Here is a 17,636-nt window from a genome sequence, read left to right as displayed (position 1 = left end):
GGGGGAAATGGATAAGTCAGTGATAGAGAAGTTTTTAGTGAAATCCAGCTCTATGTAGTGGCCAGTTGAAAAGGAGGAAATCAGACGCTCTTATAGTTCCCGGTAACCAGGTCCTGGTGGTGGCCATCCTTGTGGGTGCTGGCTGCAGTCCACTGTTGAAGGCCAAAAGAAGAGGTTAGAGAGAGAGAGGGGTGGCAGTTGAAGTCCCCAAAGAGAAGAACAGGGGAGTCTGAGGAGAGAAATAAGGAGAGACAGGATTAAAAGTGAGAGAGAGAGGCAGAAGGAGGGCAGGTAGAGGGAGGTGGGCGATAGATGACCGCCATGTGGACAGGGAGAGAGGAGAAGATCTGGACTGTGTGATGCTCAAAGGAGGGAAAAGCAAGAGAGGGAGGAATAGGAAGGGTTCGGTAACGGCAGAGAGAGGAGAGGAGGAGCCCCACGCCTCCACCCCTGCCATCAGGGCACGGAGTGTGGCAGAAAGAAAGGCCACCACACCAGAGTGAGTGTGTGTGTGTGTGTGTGTGTGTGTGTGTGTGTGTGTGTGTGTGTGTGTTTCTGTCTGTGTCTGCTCGGGCTTAGAGAGAATTAATATGAATCCTTCCCGGGATGAGACCTGCCGCTGGTTACATCTGCTGGTTTGATTGCAGCCTTATATATGGTTTCCTCCTGCCCCCAGTTTTTATGTGGCACTTGTAAAGATGAGGCTGAGGACGCGGAAGGGGTCTCCGCGCAGCAGTCACAGTAAGACCAGCCGCATCGTGCGTACCAAGAGAAAGCACTCTGAGGATGGGGAGAGCTCGCCCCTGGCAGAGGACAAGCTGCCCAAACCAGACACTGGGTTACTGTCCACCATCAAGAAGTTCATCAAAGGCAGTACCGCCAAGGTAAGGACGCGTGAGTGAGCCGGTCACCGCAGGGGGACGCTGCTCATTGTCAGAGCTCATACAAACAGGACTTCACCTCTGTCGTTCGTAGGAGGATCGGGAGAATCCCCCAAAGAGGAGCAGACTCGAGCTTGACCTCGACAACAACCTGATAACCTCAACCCCTCGTACCGTGGAGAAGCTGAGCAAACCCATCTCCCGAGTCAGGCGGAAAAGTCAGGTGAATGGAGGTGAGTCGCTGGCATGTTTCCTGTCTGACACTGTGACTGGAGGCTTATATACGTGGCTCTCTCTGCCCCCCTGCCCCCCTTTGCTGCTCTCCTCCCCCCCACTACCGCTCGCTCTCCTCCCCCCTCCCCCTGCCACTCGCTCTCCTCCTCCCCCAACCCTGCCGCTCGCTCTTCTCCCCCTCCCTCTTCTCCCCCCCTTGCTCTTCTCCCCCCTCCCTCTGCCGCTCGGTCTTCTTCCCCCCCCCCCCCCCCTGCCGCTCGAGCTCTCTCGTTCTCACCTGTTCTCCTTCCTGCCCTAGAAGCCACAGGTTACGAGGTGACGAGTCCGCACGTGAAGCAGAATGGGAAGCTGGACGATGTGGCCGCCGTGGTCAGCCCCCCCAGGACCACGCTGCTTGGGACCATCTTCTCTCCCGTCTTCAACTTCTTCTCGCCAGCGAATAAAAATGGTGTGCACCCTGACTCCTCTCCCCCCCCCCCCCCCATATCGTGCGTCGTTCCTCGTGTCCTCACTCCCCTCCTCTCTCCCCCCCCCATCGAGCACATCTCCTCGTGTCCTCTTCCCCCCCCCCCCCCATTGTGCGCCGCTCCTCGTATCCTCACTCCTCTCCTCCCCCCCCCCCCACCCTAATGTACACTGCTCCTCGTGTCCTCACTCCTCTCCTCCCCCACTCCCCCCCCCCTAATGTGCACCGCTCCTCGTGTCCTCGCTCTCCCCCACATGGTACAGGAATTCCGCCACGTCCTTACTGGGGACCGCAGGTCGGGGTGCTCTTCTATTATCTGGGGCTTAGATGGGTCTGCACAGTGTGTGCTTCCGGGGGAGGAGAGCGGCTGTCGCCCTGTGTGTTCTGACAGTCCTGTCTCTGCAGATGAACACCACCTCGCAACAATATAAACCCCGTGCAGAGTAAAGGGCAGCACAGGAAGGACTTGCAGCCTAAGCTGAGCTTGTGTTTCAGGCACGACTGGATCAGACTCCCCAGGGCAAGCGGTGGAAGCCGAGGAGATCGTGAAGCAGCTGGAGATGGAGCAGGTGGATGAAATCAGCACCAGCACGGCCACCACCACCAACGGAGCCTCCTACCCCAGCCAGGGGGCGCAGGTCCGGACCACAGCCAGCAGCTGGCTGGAGGGAACCGAGGACCCCCCGGAGCGAGACGTCCCACCACTCACGGGTGAGAAGCCTCCTTGGGCACTGCCCGCCTGGGACATGGTTGATCTCCATTCTATGCCGGGGTTAGCTTTGGGCTTTGGGCCGTGATACGGAGGGGTAAACTAAGAAGCTTCGATGCACATCCAATGTGACAAATTATAGCGTTCATTTGTATCTTCTTTTTCTTATACGCGTGGGTCATTGCGTTTACTCTCTTGGCCAGAAATTGTTAAGCCTGCAACCACGGCAAGGTGGACCCCGTAATGGGGAGCGGAACGTGGAAATCACTGTGTCCCGTTTACATATCGTGACCTGGTTTATCTTTTCTTTTAGCCCCAGTGTCCCCTGACAGCGGGTACTCGTCGGCACACGCTGAGGCTGCGTATGAGGAAGACTGGGAGGTTTTTGACCCGTGAGTGTGTTTTCTATTCGGCATGCAGAATAGCCGACTGCAGATGCTTTTCAGGTGGTGGTCAGTGGCTCGAGAAGCTCTGAGACATTGCACTTGGGAATAATAGCCAGTACTGTATATACACCTACAGCGAACTGCAGAGCTCCTCAGGAGGGTGACACTGGTTGTTGTCACATCTCACAAAGTCCTGTTTGTACAAGTCTGTGGCTCATACACCTCTAACATAGTTGGATAGATGTCATTGTATTAGACCTTTCTATGCCACTGCCGCCTCACAGCTCCACACCAGTCACTTTCATTTCCCTTCACAGATACTTCTTCATCAAGCATGTCCCACCTCTGACAGAGGAGCAGCTCAACAGGAAACCGGCTCTCCCTCTGAAAACCAGGAGCACGCCAGAGTTCTCCCTCGTCCTGGACCTGGTAAGGCGGCAGTGTTGGGCATTGCCGGGGCATCGGTGTCTGTGTATATCTGGTGTAATCCGATATCCGACCCCCAATGAAGCCGAATAGGTGAAATGTACGTCGGACGTCACTACCGTGTGACGTCGGCTTGTCAGAGAGGTGTGCGCCGAGCGTCGCTAATCAGCGTTTAGGGAGACTGCATTCGTGGGCAGCATAGCGCTCTGACAAGGGAGGAAGAGATGGGGGTTTTGTTGGCTACTATTTGATACTTACTAGTCAGCTAGTATTGGAGGGAGAGGGGGAGAGAGAGGATGGATATATATATATAATTTCTGCTGGTACTGTTTATCCACACTTTCCTAGTAGATTTGCAGACCTGCATCTCTAGCCCAATTATAAACTACAGGTAGTCCTCTCTTTTCTGACACAATGCGTCCCGCAAACCCGCGTCGGATGCGGGACCCATGTTAACCGGCGATGGTTTCCATCGGATACACAAAAACGGCGGCGGATAACGCATCCAACGGAAAGCGAAACGTCGTACAGCGAGGACTACCTGTACAGCTATACCTATAGGGACTTATCCATTCTTCTTACAAACCATCAGCTGATTTTTGTTTTGAGTTGGTCAGGTCTGTGCCTACATTCTCCAAGTGCAGAATATTTCACAGCTCCACTTTTCTGATCTATACTATGGGGTATTTCCCCCTTCTCTCTCAGCCCACCTAGCCTAGTATTTTCACCATCCAAAATAATTATATTATGGATGGCAATATTATTTGTATTTAATAGGTGAGTGATATTAACAGTGAGACCCTCTGAGGTTCCATTAACAGCTCAATCCTGCCCCCATCATATCGGGTCTGACTTTCTGACCCTACTTTCCTGTTTGGTAATGAAGATGCACTTATTAAAATTGTGGATATTATTATTTTGCCATTTTTGGGCTGTAATTACCAAATATTTGCACCATTCCTACGTACACACCTCCGTCCATTTTTTAATGGTTTTTATATGTGTTGCTTTGTCTTACTTAGGACCCATCCATTAATACATACCTAATAAATTTTAAGTTTTAAATGCTGCTGGGTTTTCTGTGTGCAGCCGCAAAGGGAATTCTTTTCCTCTCAGTTCGTTTTATCTGGTGTAACCCCCCAGTTTGTGCGTTGCAGGATGAGACGCTGGTGCACTGCAGCCTCAATGAACTGGAAGACGCTGCGCTCACGTTCCCTGTGCTGTTCCAGGATGTTATTTACCAGGTAAAGATCTGAGCCGCACGATCTCCGTGAGGTTGTGACACCTCCCGCGGTCCCTGCCTCTCTTCAGCTCTTGCTTTCTGTTGTAGGTCTACGTACGGTTAAGACCTTTCTTCCGCGAGTTCCTGGAACGCATGTCGCAGATTTACGAGGTACGTAAGCGCCGCCTCTGCATTTTTTTTCTACTGCCGCTGAGCGTTTCCACACTCTGGACAACTATCACCCTACCTGCTCACACCGCTCTGTCTTAACATCCTTCAATATCTGCAAAGAAAAAGGCTCAGAGAACGCCCGTAGTGTAACACAATTTATTTTAAAAAATGATCGAAAAAACAAGTGGTATCAAACTCACATTCTGCTGAAGGTAAGAGAGCACTCACGCTCTTAAAGGGGGAGTGGGGCACCCGCTGCGAAAAACCCGCACGTCCGATGTTGTCCGACTCCTTGTCTCTGCTTGCCGGTGTATGCGCGAGTGACGGAGCAGTCGCCCTTCTGGCGTCACTCACCTTGCTATCTGTCTCCGAACTTTGTGAGGCAATCCAGGCCGCAATTGGAGTCGGGAGCGATCCAGAGGAACACAGCTTTTGTTTCTTGCACTATCTGCGTATTAATGATGTTTAAACACTGTTTATTATTGTAAATATGTTTTTTTATCACATATAATTGGATAGTTATTAATATAATTTTTTATTATATCTTCTTTTTTTTTTAACTGTTTTATGAATCACTCACTACAGCCTAGTAGCGCACAATCACTTTTTCTTCACCCAATTATCCTTCAATACCTGCCCGCTCGGGGAAATATAATTCCGTTCAAGTCGCCCGTTTTAAATTACTCCAATACAGGGAACGCGATTGTAATGGGATGGGGCTTACGTGAAATTGCTTCTTTTACTGCTGCGCTCACGTGCGCCGTCTTTTCTTGAACCCGCAGATCATCCTTTTTACGGCATCAAAGAAAGTCTATGCAGACAAATTGCTGAACATTTTGGATCCCAAAAAACGCCTGGTCAGGTAACCGCAACTGAAGTTAGAGCCGTTGTGTGCAGATCCACCCAAATTACTTCTCCCTGATATCTTTGCTATAAAATACAATAGAAAGGATTAATAAAGTATGTGTGCACACGTGTCCAGGAAACACCGTGAACACACACTTTCAATTTCACCATATTTTCTATATTTCTCGCTCAATCCCCATGAAAATGTGCACAATTTTAGGTCTGTTATGTAGATTAACACTATTTAAGAAGCACAATGTAGACAGTCAACTGATGTTAACTAATTAGATGTCATAGTATTACGTCAACAAGTACCAGGTACACTGCAGGAGGTTCAGGTTCATGTTCATTAAACGAGAAATAATTTATTTTCCTTCGTAGCTCGTAAATGTGTTAAACTGTTGTCATCTAATCTGAGATAATAAGATTACTATAAAGTGTGAGTTTAAAATCCCCTCCTGCTGCTGAAACGCCTGAAGACCAGAACACCGCTGTCTGATTGCATAATCGGTAACGCGTTGATCCAGCGTCTCACTCCTGAACGATATGAATTCGTTTTTTCCGTCCTCCTAGCGCCCGTCCTTTATCGGGAAACATTTCATGTTAGCGTTTTGGACCCTTATTCTTGCTCTGCCTCAAGCACTTGATAACGTTCTTATCTTCTTCGCTAAACACCATTTTATAACTATGCGCTTGATGAGGTCATCACGCCGTCACCTAAAAAATAATAGGAATCCTGTTTGTGTGTGTGTGTGTGTATATACATCACATACACACACCCACACACACTTTGTGTTAGTGTAGATACGCAGATTGCACATGCAGAGCTGTAATCTCCCTTCTCTCTCCATCTCCAGACACAGATTGTTTCGTGAGCACTGCGTGTGCGTCCAGGGGAATTACATTAAAGATCTGAACATCCTGGGAAGGGATCTCTCGAAAACAATCATCATCGATAACTCACCACAAGCCTTTGCGTACCAGGTAAGCGGGGGAACAGGCGGGAACCCCTCCCCCCCCCCTCCCTAGAAATGGGCCTCTAGCAAGTCCCCTACGCCTCTCATGACATCAAACTGACATGGTCACTAATCCAGTATTTAACGAGCCTGTGTCTGCTTGGGGTGTGTGACCGGATGAGGTACTCTCTGTGCAGAGCCCTGTAGCAGTTCTGCGTGCTCCTCCCAGTACTCTGTGTATATCTTCTCTGGAGACTCTTGCATCGCTTGTGCTGCTCTCTCAGGTTGGGTTACTCATGCTTGAGACCTGTGTGTTTGTGTTGTGGGTCAGTAGGTGACACCAGAATGTGAATATCCTTTTCTGTATGAGAAGTACAGTGCAGAGGGAAACGGCCCAGCTCCGCCGTGCACCCGTTGTAAGGTAGTCTGTGCACATGCAGTGTATGTATTCGGGGAATCTGTGCACATGCAGTGTATGTATTCGTGGAGTCTGTGCACACGCAGTGTTAGTGGGATTTCTGCGCGCACAAAGTAGTTACATAGTAGATGAGGTTGAAAAAAGACGTACGTCCATCAAGTTCAACCTTTGCTAAATTTAGACAACAGATACTTTATCCTATATCTATACTTACTTATTGATCCAGAGGAAGGCAAACAAAAAAACCCAGAGTCATATCATCCAATGATATCTCATAAGGGGGGCAATTAATTCCTTCCTGACTCCAAGAATTGGCAATCGGATTATTCCCTGGATCAACATCCTTCTCATGTTAACTTATTTGGTATATCCATGTATACCTTTCCTATCTAAAAAGATGTCCAACCTTTTTTTGAACAAATCTATTGTATCTGCCATCATAGTCTCCATGGGTAATGAATTCCACATTGTAATTGCAATTACTGTAAAGAACCCTTTCCTTTGTTGCTGGTGAAATCTCCTTTCCTCCAACCTTAAGGGATGCCCCCGAGTCCTTTGTACTGCCCGTGGGATGAATAGTTATTTTGAAAGCTCCTTGTATTATCCCTGAATATATTTGTATATAGTTATCATATCCCCTCTTAGACGCCTGTTTTCTAATGTAAATAAATCTAATTTAGCTAGCCTCTCCTCATAAGTTAGATTGTCCATCCCCTTTATTAATTTGGTGGCTCTTCTCTGCACTCCCTCTAGTTCCATAATATCTTTTCTTAGGATTGGTGCCCAAAATTGTACTCCATATTCAAGGCGTGGTCTTACTAATGCTTTGTAAAGGGGCATAATTATGTTTACTTCCCTTCCATCCATTGCCCGTTTAATGCAAGATGAGATCTTGTTTGCCTTTACAGCTACTGCATGACTTTGGGCACTATTGCTAAGCCTGCTGTCTACAAGCACTCCTAAATCCTTCTCCATCCTTCTCCATCAAGGATTCCCCCAATTTATCCCCATTTAATTTGTATTTTGCCTTTTTATTCTTGCATCCCAAATGCATAACCTTACATTTATCTGTATTAAACCTCATCTGCCATTTACCTGCCCACGTTTCCAGTCTCTCCAAGACCTTCTGAAGAGAAATTACATCCTGCTCTGATTCTATTACCTTACACAATTTAGTATCATCAGCAAAGCAGGAGACTTTGCTCTCGATGCAAACCTCAAGGTCATTATTAAACAAGTTAAAAAGCTGGGGTCCCAGTACCGATCCCTGAGGTACTCCACTCACGACTTTAGCCCAACCTGAAAAAGTTCCATTTATGACAACCCTCTGTTGTCTGTCCTTTAACCAGTTTTCAATCCAGATGCATATATTATTACTGAGTCCAATTTTCTTTATTTTGTACACCAACCTCTTGTGTGAACCCGTATCAAAAGCCTTTGCAAAATCTAAGTAGACCACATCAACTGCATTACCCTGGTCTAAATCCCTACTTACCTCCTCAAAGAAACAAATAAGGTTAGTTTGGCATGATCTATCCTTCATAAATCCATGCTGACTATTACTAATAATTTTGTTTTCCATTAGGTATTCCTAAATATTATCCCGTATTAAACCGTCAGGTAGTTTCCCCACTATTGAAGTCAGGCTTACAGGTCTGTAATTCCCCGGTTGTGATCTAGCTCCCTTTTTAAATATAGGCACCACATCTGCTTTACGCCAATCTTGTGGTACTGAGCCTGTGGAAATGGAGTCCTTGAATACTAAATATAATGGTTTGGCTATTACTGAGCTTAACTCCGTGAGAACTCTTGGATGTATGCCATCGGGGCCGGGTGCCTTATTTACGTAATTTTTTTCAAGTGGCTTATGAACTTCTTCCTCAGTTAACCAATTGTTCATTAATATGGAGGTTCTGGCTTCCTCCTGCGGCACTACTGTTGAACTTGATTCTTCCCTGGTAAACACAGAGGCAAAGAATTTGTTTAATACTTCTGCTTTTTCCTTATCTCCAATAATCTGCCTACCCATCTCACACTGAAAGGGTCCTATGTTTTATTTTCTCATTTTTTTGTTATTAAGGTACTTAAAGAACATTTTACGGTTGACCTTACTTTCTATTGCAATCCTTTTTTCATTATCCATTTTTGCTAATTTTATTGCCCTTTTGCAATTTTTGTTACATTCCTTATAATTCTGATACGATGTCTCTGTCCCTTCTGACTTAAAGAATCTAAACGCCTTCCTCTTCTTGTCCATTTCCTCCCTTACCTGTTTATTTAGCCACATTGGTTTTGGCTTATTTCTTTTATACTTATTACCCAAAGGTATACACTGATAAGTGTGCTTTTCTAACAATGTTTTAAAGACTGACCATTTATCTTCTACATTTTTCCCTGCAAAAACATCATCCCATTGTATTACTTGTAGATTAGACCTGTTTATTAAAATCTGCCTTTCTAAAGTTTAAGGTCTTTGTTGAATCTAAGTAATCTGTTTTTTGATAATTTATTTCAAATGAGATCATGTTACCGAAATGTTCCAGGACTTGAATATTTGTTATTTCTTCTACATTGTTTGATATGACCAAATCCAGTACTGCCCCTCTCCTGGTTGGTTCCTCAATAATTGTCTTTAAGCACCCCCAAAAACCTGTTTCCTTTTGTTGTAATGCTAATCTCATTGCCCCAGTCTATGTCTGGATTATTCAAATCCCCCATTATGCAAACATGACCCAGTTTTGATGCCTTCTCCGTTTGCAAAAGTATTTTAGCTTCCTCAATCTCACAGATATTTGGTGGTTTATAGCATATTCCCACAAACATTTTCTTTATACTTTTACCTCCACGGCTAATTTCTATCCCCAAAGTCTCTACATTTTCATAATTCCCTTCATAAACATCATCCCTTATAATAGGTTTTAGATCCGGTTTAACATATAAACATACTCCACCTCCCCTTCTATTTGTTCGATCCTTCCGAAAAAGGGAATAACCCCCTAAATTAACTGTCCAGTCATGAGTTTCATCCCACCATGTTTCAGTAATGCCTATGATATGATACTGCTCCCTTGCAGCTATTAATTCAAGCTCCCCCACTTTATCTGTCAGGCTTCTTAGTGAAGGTGCGTGTTGAGTCGCTGTGAGGCCCCGAACCTCGCTCCCCATTGGTTGGATGAGGCTGTGACATGGCTTTCCTACGTTGGCTGGAGGTTTGAGACTGATCAGTGGTCGCCTGATTACATGAAAGCCTCATTAATCTGTGCCTGTAACATGAACATGTGCTCGGGTGTCCTGGTTTTTGGCAGACACCCCATGTGACCCCCGCGCAGACTTCTGCTGTTTTTTGTTATGAATAATATCACAGAGAGATGGGGAGGATCACACCAGTAAAAAGTGTGGGGGTCTATTGAGACCATTTATTTTGTGAATATGGAGCCCCAAAAATTGCACAGTTGGGGGATACAACCCACAAATTGCCTTGTTGAATTGCAGCCATTTTTTTTTACCCCGAGGTAGGGGTTTCATCCACCGAAACAGATTTGTGCCGATTTGAGTCTCCCTATACACAAAATAAATGGTCTACAGCAGGGGTGGCCGACTCCAGTTCTCAAGGGCCACCAACGGGTCAGGTTTTCGGGATATCCCTGCTTCAGCACAGGTGGCTCAGTCTTTGACTGTGCCTCTGATTGAGCCACTTGTGCTGAAGCTGGGATATTCTGGAAACCCGACCAGTTGGGGGTGCTTGAGCATTATAGTTGAGCCCCCCCTGGACATAGAGGACACAGAGGAAGCTGATGTGACACAGTAGATCTTTTGATATATGGACCCACAGATGTGTTGCACCTTTCTTTATAGGGGTGGTGTATTCATATAGTTCTCTGTATCACACTAACAACCCCCTGGGGGTGTCTTGGGCTCCTTTCTGCTTTTTACAGCAGGGAAGGTGAGCTTGTTGAAGCTCGCTGGGCAGTGTGTGTGGCTGTATCTTTACCCAGAGAGGTCTCCTGTAATATGCCCATGAAGTCGGGTTTTATCTCCAAATGTAGTGTCTCGGCCCTTGCAAGTTCCAGCGGCATATAGTGAAATCTTGTACTATACCAAAACTATAACGCAATAATGAAGTCATATAATACAACATTGGGTAAGAGGAGAAAGCACAATGATTTAATAATCTAATCTGTGCGGTGAAAATACAAGCATCTTGTGTTCATGTTTTAGTAATGATAGCATGGGGTGTTTGTGTATTACATACCCATGTAATTAGGCACAGGATGCAGAGCAGTTCTCCAATATTATTCAGCTCATGGTGTGTATGTCTGGTCGGCCTCCTGTTTCTTGGTATCCTCAATAGAAGATATGGCCGAGTTTCCATAATGTGTCTCTGTCCTGAGGCTGCTCTGGTGGAGTTGCCGTGTGTCTCTGTTTTCTGTATATGTGCTGTGCCCTAGCGCCCCCCTTGATATTTTTGGCAAACATTCTGAGGTCCTCGTTGGTTGAGATGCCCTCGTTGGTTGAGGTGCCCCCCGTTGGTTGAGATGCCCCCGTTGGTTGAGGTGCCCCCGTTGGTTGAGGTGCCCCCGTTGGTTGAGGTGCCCCCGTTGGTTGAGGTGCCCCCGTTGGTTGAGATGCCCCCGTTGGTTGAGGTGCCCTCGTTGGTTGAGGTGCCCTCGTTGGTTGAGGTGCCCCCCGTTGGTTGAGATGCCCCCGTTGGTTGAGGTGCCCCCGTTGGTTGAGGTGCCCCCGTTGGTTGAGGTGCCCTCGTTGGTTGAGGTGCCCCCGTTGGTTGAGGTGCCCCCGTTGGTTGGAATGCCCGAGTTGGTTGAGATGCCCGAGTTGGTTGAGGTGCCCCCGTTGGTTGAGGTGCCCCCGTTGGTTGAGGTGCCCCCGTTGGTTGAGGTGGCCCCGTTGGTTGGAATGCCCGAGTTGGTTGAGATGCCCGAGTTGGTTGAGGTGCCCCCGTTGGTTGAGGTGCCCCCGTTGGTTGAGGTGCCCCCGTTGGTTGAGGTGCCCCCGTTGGTTGAGGTGCCCCCGTTGGTTGAGGTGCCCCCGTTGGTTGAGGTGCCCCCGTTGGTTGAGATGCCCCCCGTTGGTTGAGATGCCCCCCGTTGGTTGAGATGCCCCCCGTTGGTTGAGATGCCCCCCGTTGGTTGAGATGCCCCCGTTGGTTGAGATGCCCCCGTTGGTTGAGGTGCTCCCGTTGGTTGAGGTGCCCCCGTTGGTTGAGGTGCCCCCATTGGTTGAGATGCCCCCCGTTGGTTGAGGTGCCCCCGTTGGTTGAGATGCCCCCCGTTGGTTGAGGTGCCCCCCGTTGGTTGAGGTGCCCCCGTTGGTTGAGGTGCCCCCGTTGGTTGAGGTGCCCCCGTTGGTTGAGATGCCCGCGTTGATGGCCTGGTGATGGCCTGGTGATGGGCTATGAGTGTGTTTGGTATCTGGGAGTACTCTAGTAGCTTGGGAGTTGATGTTGGGCAATGCCCCTATATATCTTCTCGGTAACAGACTGGGGAGGATGGCTTTTGCAGATGGAAATTGTTTAGCGGTAGGGGTATTAAGTAATTTGTAGCTTTGATCTATGTTCCTAGTTCTTTCAGTTAATGTGTCCTGTGTGGTGTACTTTGGGTTTAATGCAACTTCTCGCTTTTCTTTATTTTCAAGCACAATTCTTACCGTGTCGGGAGGTTCCCATGTGTGATTCTCCTATGTTTGTAATTCACTTGATCTTAAGGATGATTTGTAGTCTTACAGCCTGTAGTTTTCATATGCCCAGGAGACAGCTTATCGGCTTTCATTCTTAATTCTCTCTCTAACGGCTTCCCCTCTCCTTCCCTTCCCCCCTGCTCTCTCGTTTCACCTCTTTCCCCCCTCTCTCCTCTTTCCCCCCACTCTCTCCTCTTTCCCCCCCTCTCTCCTCTTTCTTACCCACCCCTTCTCTCCTCTTTCTTCCCCCCACTCTCTCCTCTTTCCCTCCCCCCCACTCTCTCCTCTTTCCCCCCTCCCACTCTCTCCTCTTTCCCTCTCTCCCCCCCTCTCTCCTTTCTCCCCACTCTCTCTCCTCCTTCCCCCCCGCCCTCTTCTTCTCCCTACCTCTGTCTCTCCCCCCCCCCCCCCCCTCACCCTCTCTTCTCTTACCACCCCCTCTCTCCTCTCCCACCTCTCCTTCCCCCTCCACCCCCCCCCACTCTCATTCTATTCTTTCCCCCCACCTCCTCCTTCTCTCTCTCTCCTCCCCCCCCCCACTCTCTCCTCTTTCACCCCCGTCTCTCCCTCTCTCTCCCCCCCCCCCACCCCCCCCATTTTTCTCCTCTTTCCCCACCTCTCTCTACAGGAATAACAATTTGCAATGCACGATACAAGATTATGTCATATAACACTTTATTTGATGTGGGTTTTCCGGTCGTTTTGCATCCCCTGCACTAGAGGACCTGCTGAGAAATATATTCATTCTTTTCACAGCTTTCAAACGGGATTCCAATAGAGAGCTGGTTCATGGATAAGAATGACAAGGAGCTGCTGAAGCTCGTCCCTTTCCTGGAGAAGCTGGTGGAACTGGTGAGTTTGTCTTCATCGTCAGCCTTTTATATTTTTTTTATATAATAACACGCCTCCACGGAAGGGGGGCATCGATATACTTTACCGTCAGTTTGAGAACTACAAATTAAATATAATTATATTGTTAGATACGAGCCAGCCAGGGAAATCCAGGAGTTATAATAATAAAGGGTGCACAAAGGTAGTTTACAGATATTTCATGGACAGTCGGAGATATGATTATGGGCATAAGTAACATTTACAGACAGAATTAAATGTGTTAGATGAGGTAGGATAGGCCTGCATTGTGTTGGAAGGGGTAGGATAGGCCTGCAATGTGTTAGAAGAGAGGTAGGATAGGCCTGCAATGTGTTAGGAGAGGTAGGATAGGCCTGCAATGTGTTAGAAGAGAGGTAGGATAGGCCTGCAGTGTGTTAGAAGAGGTAGGATAGGCCTGCAATGTGTTAGAAGAGAGGTAGGATAGGCCTGCAATGTGTTAGGAGAGGTAGGATAGGCCTGCAATGTGTTAGAAGAGAGGTAGGATAGGCCTGCAATGTGTTAGAAGAGGTAGGATAGGCCTGCAATGTGTTAGAAGAGGTAGGATAGCCCTGCAATGTGTTAGAAGAGGTAGGATAGGTCTGCAATGTGTTAGAAGAGGTAGGATAAGCCTGCAGTGTGTTAGAAGAGGTAAGATAGGCCTGCAATGTGCTGTGTTAGAAGAGGTAGGATAGGCCTGCAGTGTGCTGTGTTAGGAGAGGTAGGATAGGCCTGCAATGTGCTGTGTTAGGAGAGGTAGGACAGGCCTGCAATGTGCTGTGTTAGGAGAGGTAGGATAGGCCTGCAATGTGCTGTGTTAGGAGAGGTAGGATAGGCCTGCAATGTGTTAGAAGGGGTAGGATACCCTGCAATGTGTTAGAAGAGGTAGGATAGGCCTGCAATGTGTTAGAAGAGGTAGGTAGGATAGGCCTGCAATGTGTTAGGAGAGGTAAGATAGGCCTGCAATGTGTTAGAAGAGGCCTGCCTCAAGGATATTACAATCTATAGGCGGGGTAAGTAGACTTTGCGGGCAGGGGATAAGAGGGTTGGTGAATTTCAGAAGCAATAGAGCAGCTGTAACATTACCGAATGGCAGCAGGTGGGGGACACCCTTAGCTGCCGCCTTTTGGGATGACGCAGATGTAGACTGAAGGATTTCTGAATGAACTCAGCGGGCTTTTGAAATTCCGTTGTCCAGTCATAAACTCTGCAGGGGGCGGGGCTGACGAAACGCAGGGGGCGGGGCTGACGGAACACATTGCAGGAAGGAATCTCAGGTGTGAACCCATAGCACGCTGGTTCTGTGCAGAGGGGAGTTCTTGGGGAACCCTTTCAGACGTCCGCCTTTTGGCGCGACGCAGATGTAGACTGAAGGAAGCCTTGTTCATGTGTGGGCTCCGATGCGTGGGCTTGTTATACGTGCGTGTAAGAGCCCATGCTTACGGCTTCGTTGCCTCCCCCTTGTCTCTGCAGAACGAGGACGTGCGACCTCACATCCGAGACAGATTTCGCTTGCATGACTGCTTACCCCCGGACTAGCGAGGGGGCTGCGGTCACCCGGCTGCAGGGGGCGCGACGCTGCAGGACCCCAGGACTGAAGCAAACACGTGTACACAACCATTTGCCATTACTGTTGAAAGCATTTCTTTTCTTCTCTTTGCTGTCCAAAAAATAAGAAACGGTTTCACCGTGGCGCGTTGTGACTGGTGTGACGTCACACCAGCCGGCAGCTCAGGGGCATGTCCTACTCCCAGGAATGGTCACTTCTCGGAGACACCCGTCGTTGTCTGTGAGCGGTGAGACACAGAGCAGACCCCCCCCCCCCGCCGCCCCAGCTCACCTGTCTTGTGCGATTTACCTGGGTTCGTAGCCCTCTCTGTTCCTCCTCAGAAGTTTAATTTCAGCAGGAATGGCCAGTGAGATTAATTTGTCTCCTGTTCATGTTTCTAAACTTTCTCCATATTGATCATCATTAGCCTAGAACTCCATTATGCATTCCTTGTATTTCAATCGCTTCAGTTTGTTCTAACGTAGCCAGGTTTTAATCCCCCCCCCCCCTTTTTGTTTTTTTTTTGTATCATATCTTTGGCTTTTTTTTTTTTTTTGCTTGCATACTGTATATTTGTTTTGTTTTTTTTAAAGATAAAAAGAAAATCTTTAGGTTTAATCCATGTAAGTTCCATTTAAAAATACACAATATATATATCTTTTATATCAGGGGTGGCCAACTTTGGTTCTCAAGGGCCACCAACAGGTCAGGTTTTCAGGATATCCCAGCTTCAGCATAGTTGGCTCAGTCAAAGACTGAGCCTCTGATTGAGCCACCTGTGCTGAAGCTGGGATATCCTGAAATATCCACTCCTGTTTTATATCCTACCTGTAATATTCGATCTTAGTTTTTAGGCGTTAATGTTTTTTTTTTTTTTTTTGTTAAAAAAAAAAAAAAAAATAGACGACATTTTAAAAGGAAAATCTAAGAGCCAGTGACGTGGCAGCTTGTACAGAGACAGACGGGGGGGGGGTGTATGCGCCTGCAGTGTGAGCTGCGTACAAGCACAACACGCGGATTAGTTTGTATTTAACCCCTGCGACGCTTGAGGGGGATCCTTACACAGTGCAGGGAGCAGGGCCCCCCGAAACCCGCGCTCCTTCCCCATCCGCGCCGGCTCTGGTACTAACGCAGCTACTTTAACGTGTAAAGGGTGGGTATTTTTTTACGATGTGGTCCCTTGCGAAGGGGGCGGCGAGCGAGATGCTTTTTTTGTTATTTTTCTTTTTCCGGTGAGTGCGCTTTGTGAATGTTTAGTTGTGCGCGGAGCCTTCTGTGTCACATGTACAAGCTCAGACAGACGGAAGAGAGATGGCACTTTTTCTTTTTTTAAAGAGGTTTGTATTTTGTAAGCTTGTTCAGAAAGTACAGTATTGGAAATTAAAGAGATCTACAGAGGAGGCTGTCCAACCTGTAATTTTTTTTTTTTTATGTATAATACCTGTTTACCTGTATGCCATTTATTGTATAAATTACACATGGATTCATTTTCAAGTCACTCCTTAAAGTAAGGAGTTTTTTTTAGTAAGGTTTTTAGGAAAACAACATTTAATTTTTGTATTTTTGATTTTAAAAGAAAAAGCATGAGTTCTGTCATATTTTCAGTGTATTAATGAAGATTTTAACCTTTCCTCTGGGTGGCTGTTTTTTATTTAATAGTATCTGTCTGTGTGTTGGTGCATTATCACTCAAATGTTTCAAACGGGAACACAATATTGGTGAGCCGCAGAGGGACATCCTGTCCGGCGAAAGTGGTCCTTTTTATTAATGGGAACAAATGAGTATTTCTAACTTTTTTAATACAGAAAGGTATTTTACCTGCTTGGAAGTGGTTGAAACGTAGGACCGTTGGCGGCCTCAAACGGTCTTATGTCACCAGTAACATGTCATCCTCAGCCACTCCCACCAGTGACGTGTCATCCTCCACGCGCTCCCACTCCCACCAGTGGCGTGTTATCCTCAGCCCCCTGAGGATGACAGGAAAGTGTGGGAGGTGGAAGGGGGGCTGTTATCCTCCACAACCACTTCCACCAGTGTCCTGTCCTCGGCTCACCTCCACCAGTGTCCTGTCCTCGGCTCACCTCCACCAGTGTCCTGTCCTCGGCTCACCTCCACCATTGTCCTGTCCTCGGCTCACCTCCACCAGTGTCCTGTCCTCGGCTCACCTCCACCATTGTCCTGTCCTCGGCTCACCTCCACCAGTGTCTGGCGCTGACCCTGGCGAGCCCCTATCTACTCTAGTGCCTGCTCGGTTGCACAGGGGTCTCCGGGGCAGTGTTGCACACATGTATACAAGGGGAGCAAGTGAGCTGGGTGTGTATTGCCCTTTACTGTAACTGGTGTAACCTCTACCTGCAAAGTGATGTCCATCTGTGTGACCAAGCCCAAGGATGCAACCGGGAACGCACAGTGTCACACACACACACACACACACACACACACACACACACTACAATACGCTCCCGACACAATCTTTCCTAGGGGCCTTGTCTCTACACCGAGTACAAATTAATTTCAGGTCCTGTTATGTCTCAGCTATGCCCTGTCCTGGTACTGTGTTCATATGAGTGTTATAGTCCAATGTATCTTGAGCAGGATGTATCCCCTTCAACAAACCCAATGATAACGATCCCAGCAGTAATTAGAGGCTGGTTCTGTCACAAACTGATCTTGTTGCCGCAACAGCCGTGCGCTGCTTCATCGCCGCGACGACTTCTGATGACCACATAGCGAGAGCCGCCGGTTGTTCCCTGCGTTGGATCGGAGTGTAATGCACACCTGGCTCTGATTACCGCATGTGTGACGTTTCGC

General features: G+C 47.8%; 1 protein-coding gene across 1 annotated transcript; it reads left to right on the top strand.

The window, feature by feature from the left end:
- Positions 1-650: 650 nt before the first annotated feature.
- CTDSPL2 (CTD small phosphatase like 2) lies at positions 651-16,455 on the top strand. The gene is made up of 12 exons (XM_075582916.1): positions 651-884; positions 976-1,114; positions 1,414-1,563; positions 2,077-2,292; positions 2,604-2,682; positions 2,994-3,105; positions 4,260-4,346; positions 4,433-4,495; positions 5,278-5,357; positions 6,199-6,325; positions 13,166-13,261; positions 14,750-16,455. The coding sequence occupies exons 1-12, from the start codon at positions 699-701 to the stop codon at positions 14,813-14,815; spliced, it is 1,401 nt and encodes a 466-aa protein (XP_075439031.1). The 5' UTR covers positions 651-698; the 3' UTR covers positions 14,816-16,455.
- The last annotated feature ends 1,181 nt before the right edge of the window (positions 16,456-17,636 follow it).

Source organism: Ascaphus truei, unplaced genomic scaffold, assembly GCF_040206685.1.
Source record: "Ascaphus truei isolate aAscTru1 unplaced genomic scaffold, aAscTru1.hap1 HAP1_SCAFFOLD_2753, whole genome shotgun sequence".
NCBI classification, from domain to species: domain Eukaryota; kingdom Metazoa; phylum Chordata; class Amphibia; order Anura; family Ascaphidae; genus Ascaphus; species Ascaphus truei.
The sequence above is the reverse complement of the archived record's forward strand: the minus strand, read 5'-3'. Positions and strand labels throughout refer to the sequence as shown.

Excerpts from the sequence above, each read along its gene's own strand:
- CTDSPL2 (XM_075582916.1), top strand. The coding sequence starts at position 699 with ATGAGGCTGAGGACGCGGAAGGGGTCTCCGCGCAGCAGTCACAGTAAG. Across the intron at positions 2,683-2,993 it reads GACTGGGAGGTTTTTGACCC|ATACTTCTTCATCAAGCATG; the intron begins GTGAGTGTGTTT and ends TTCCCTTCACAG. Across the intron at positions 3,106-4,259 it reads TCTCCCTCGTCCTGGACCTG|GATGAGACGCTGGTGCACTG; the intron begins GTAAGGCGGCAG and ends TGTGCGTTGCAG.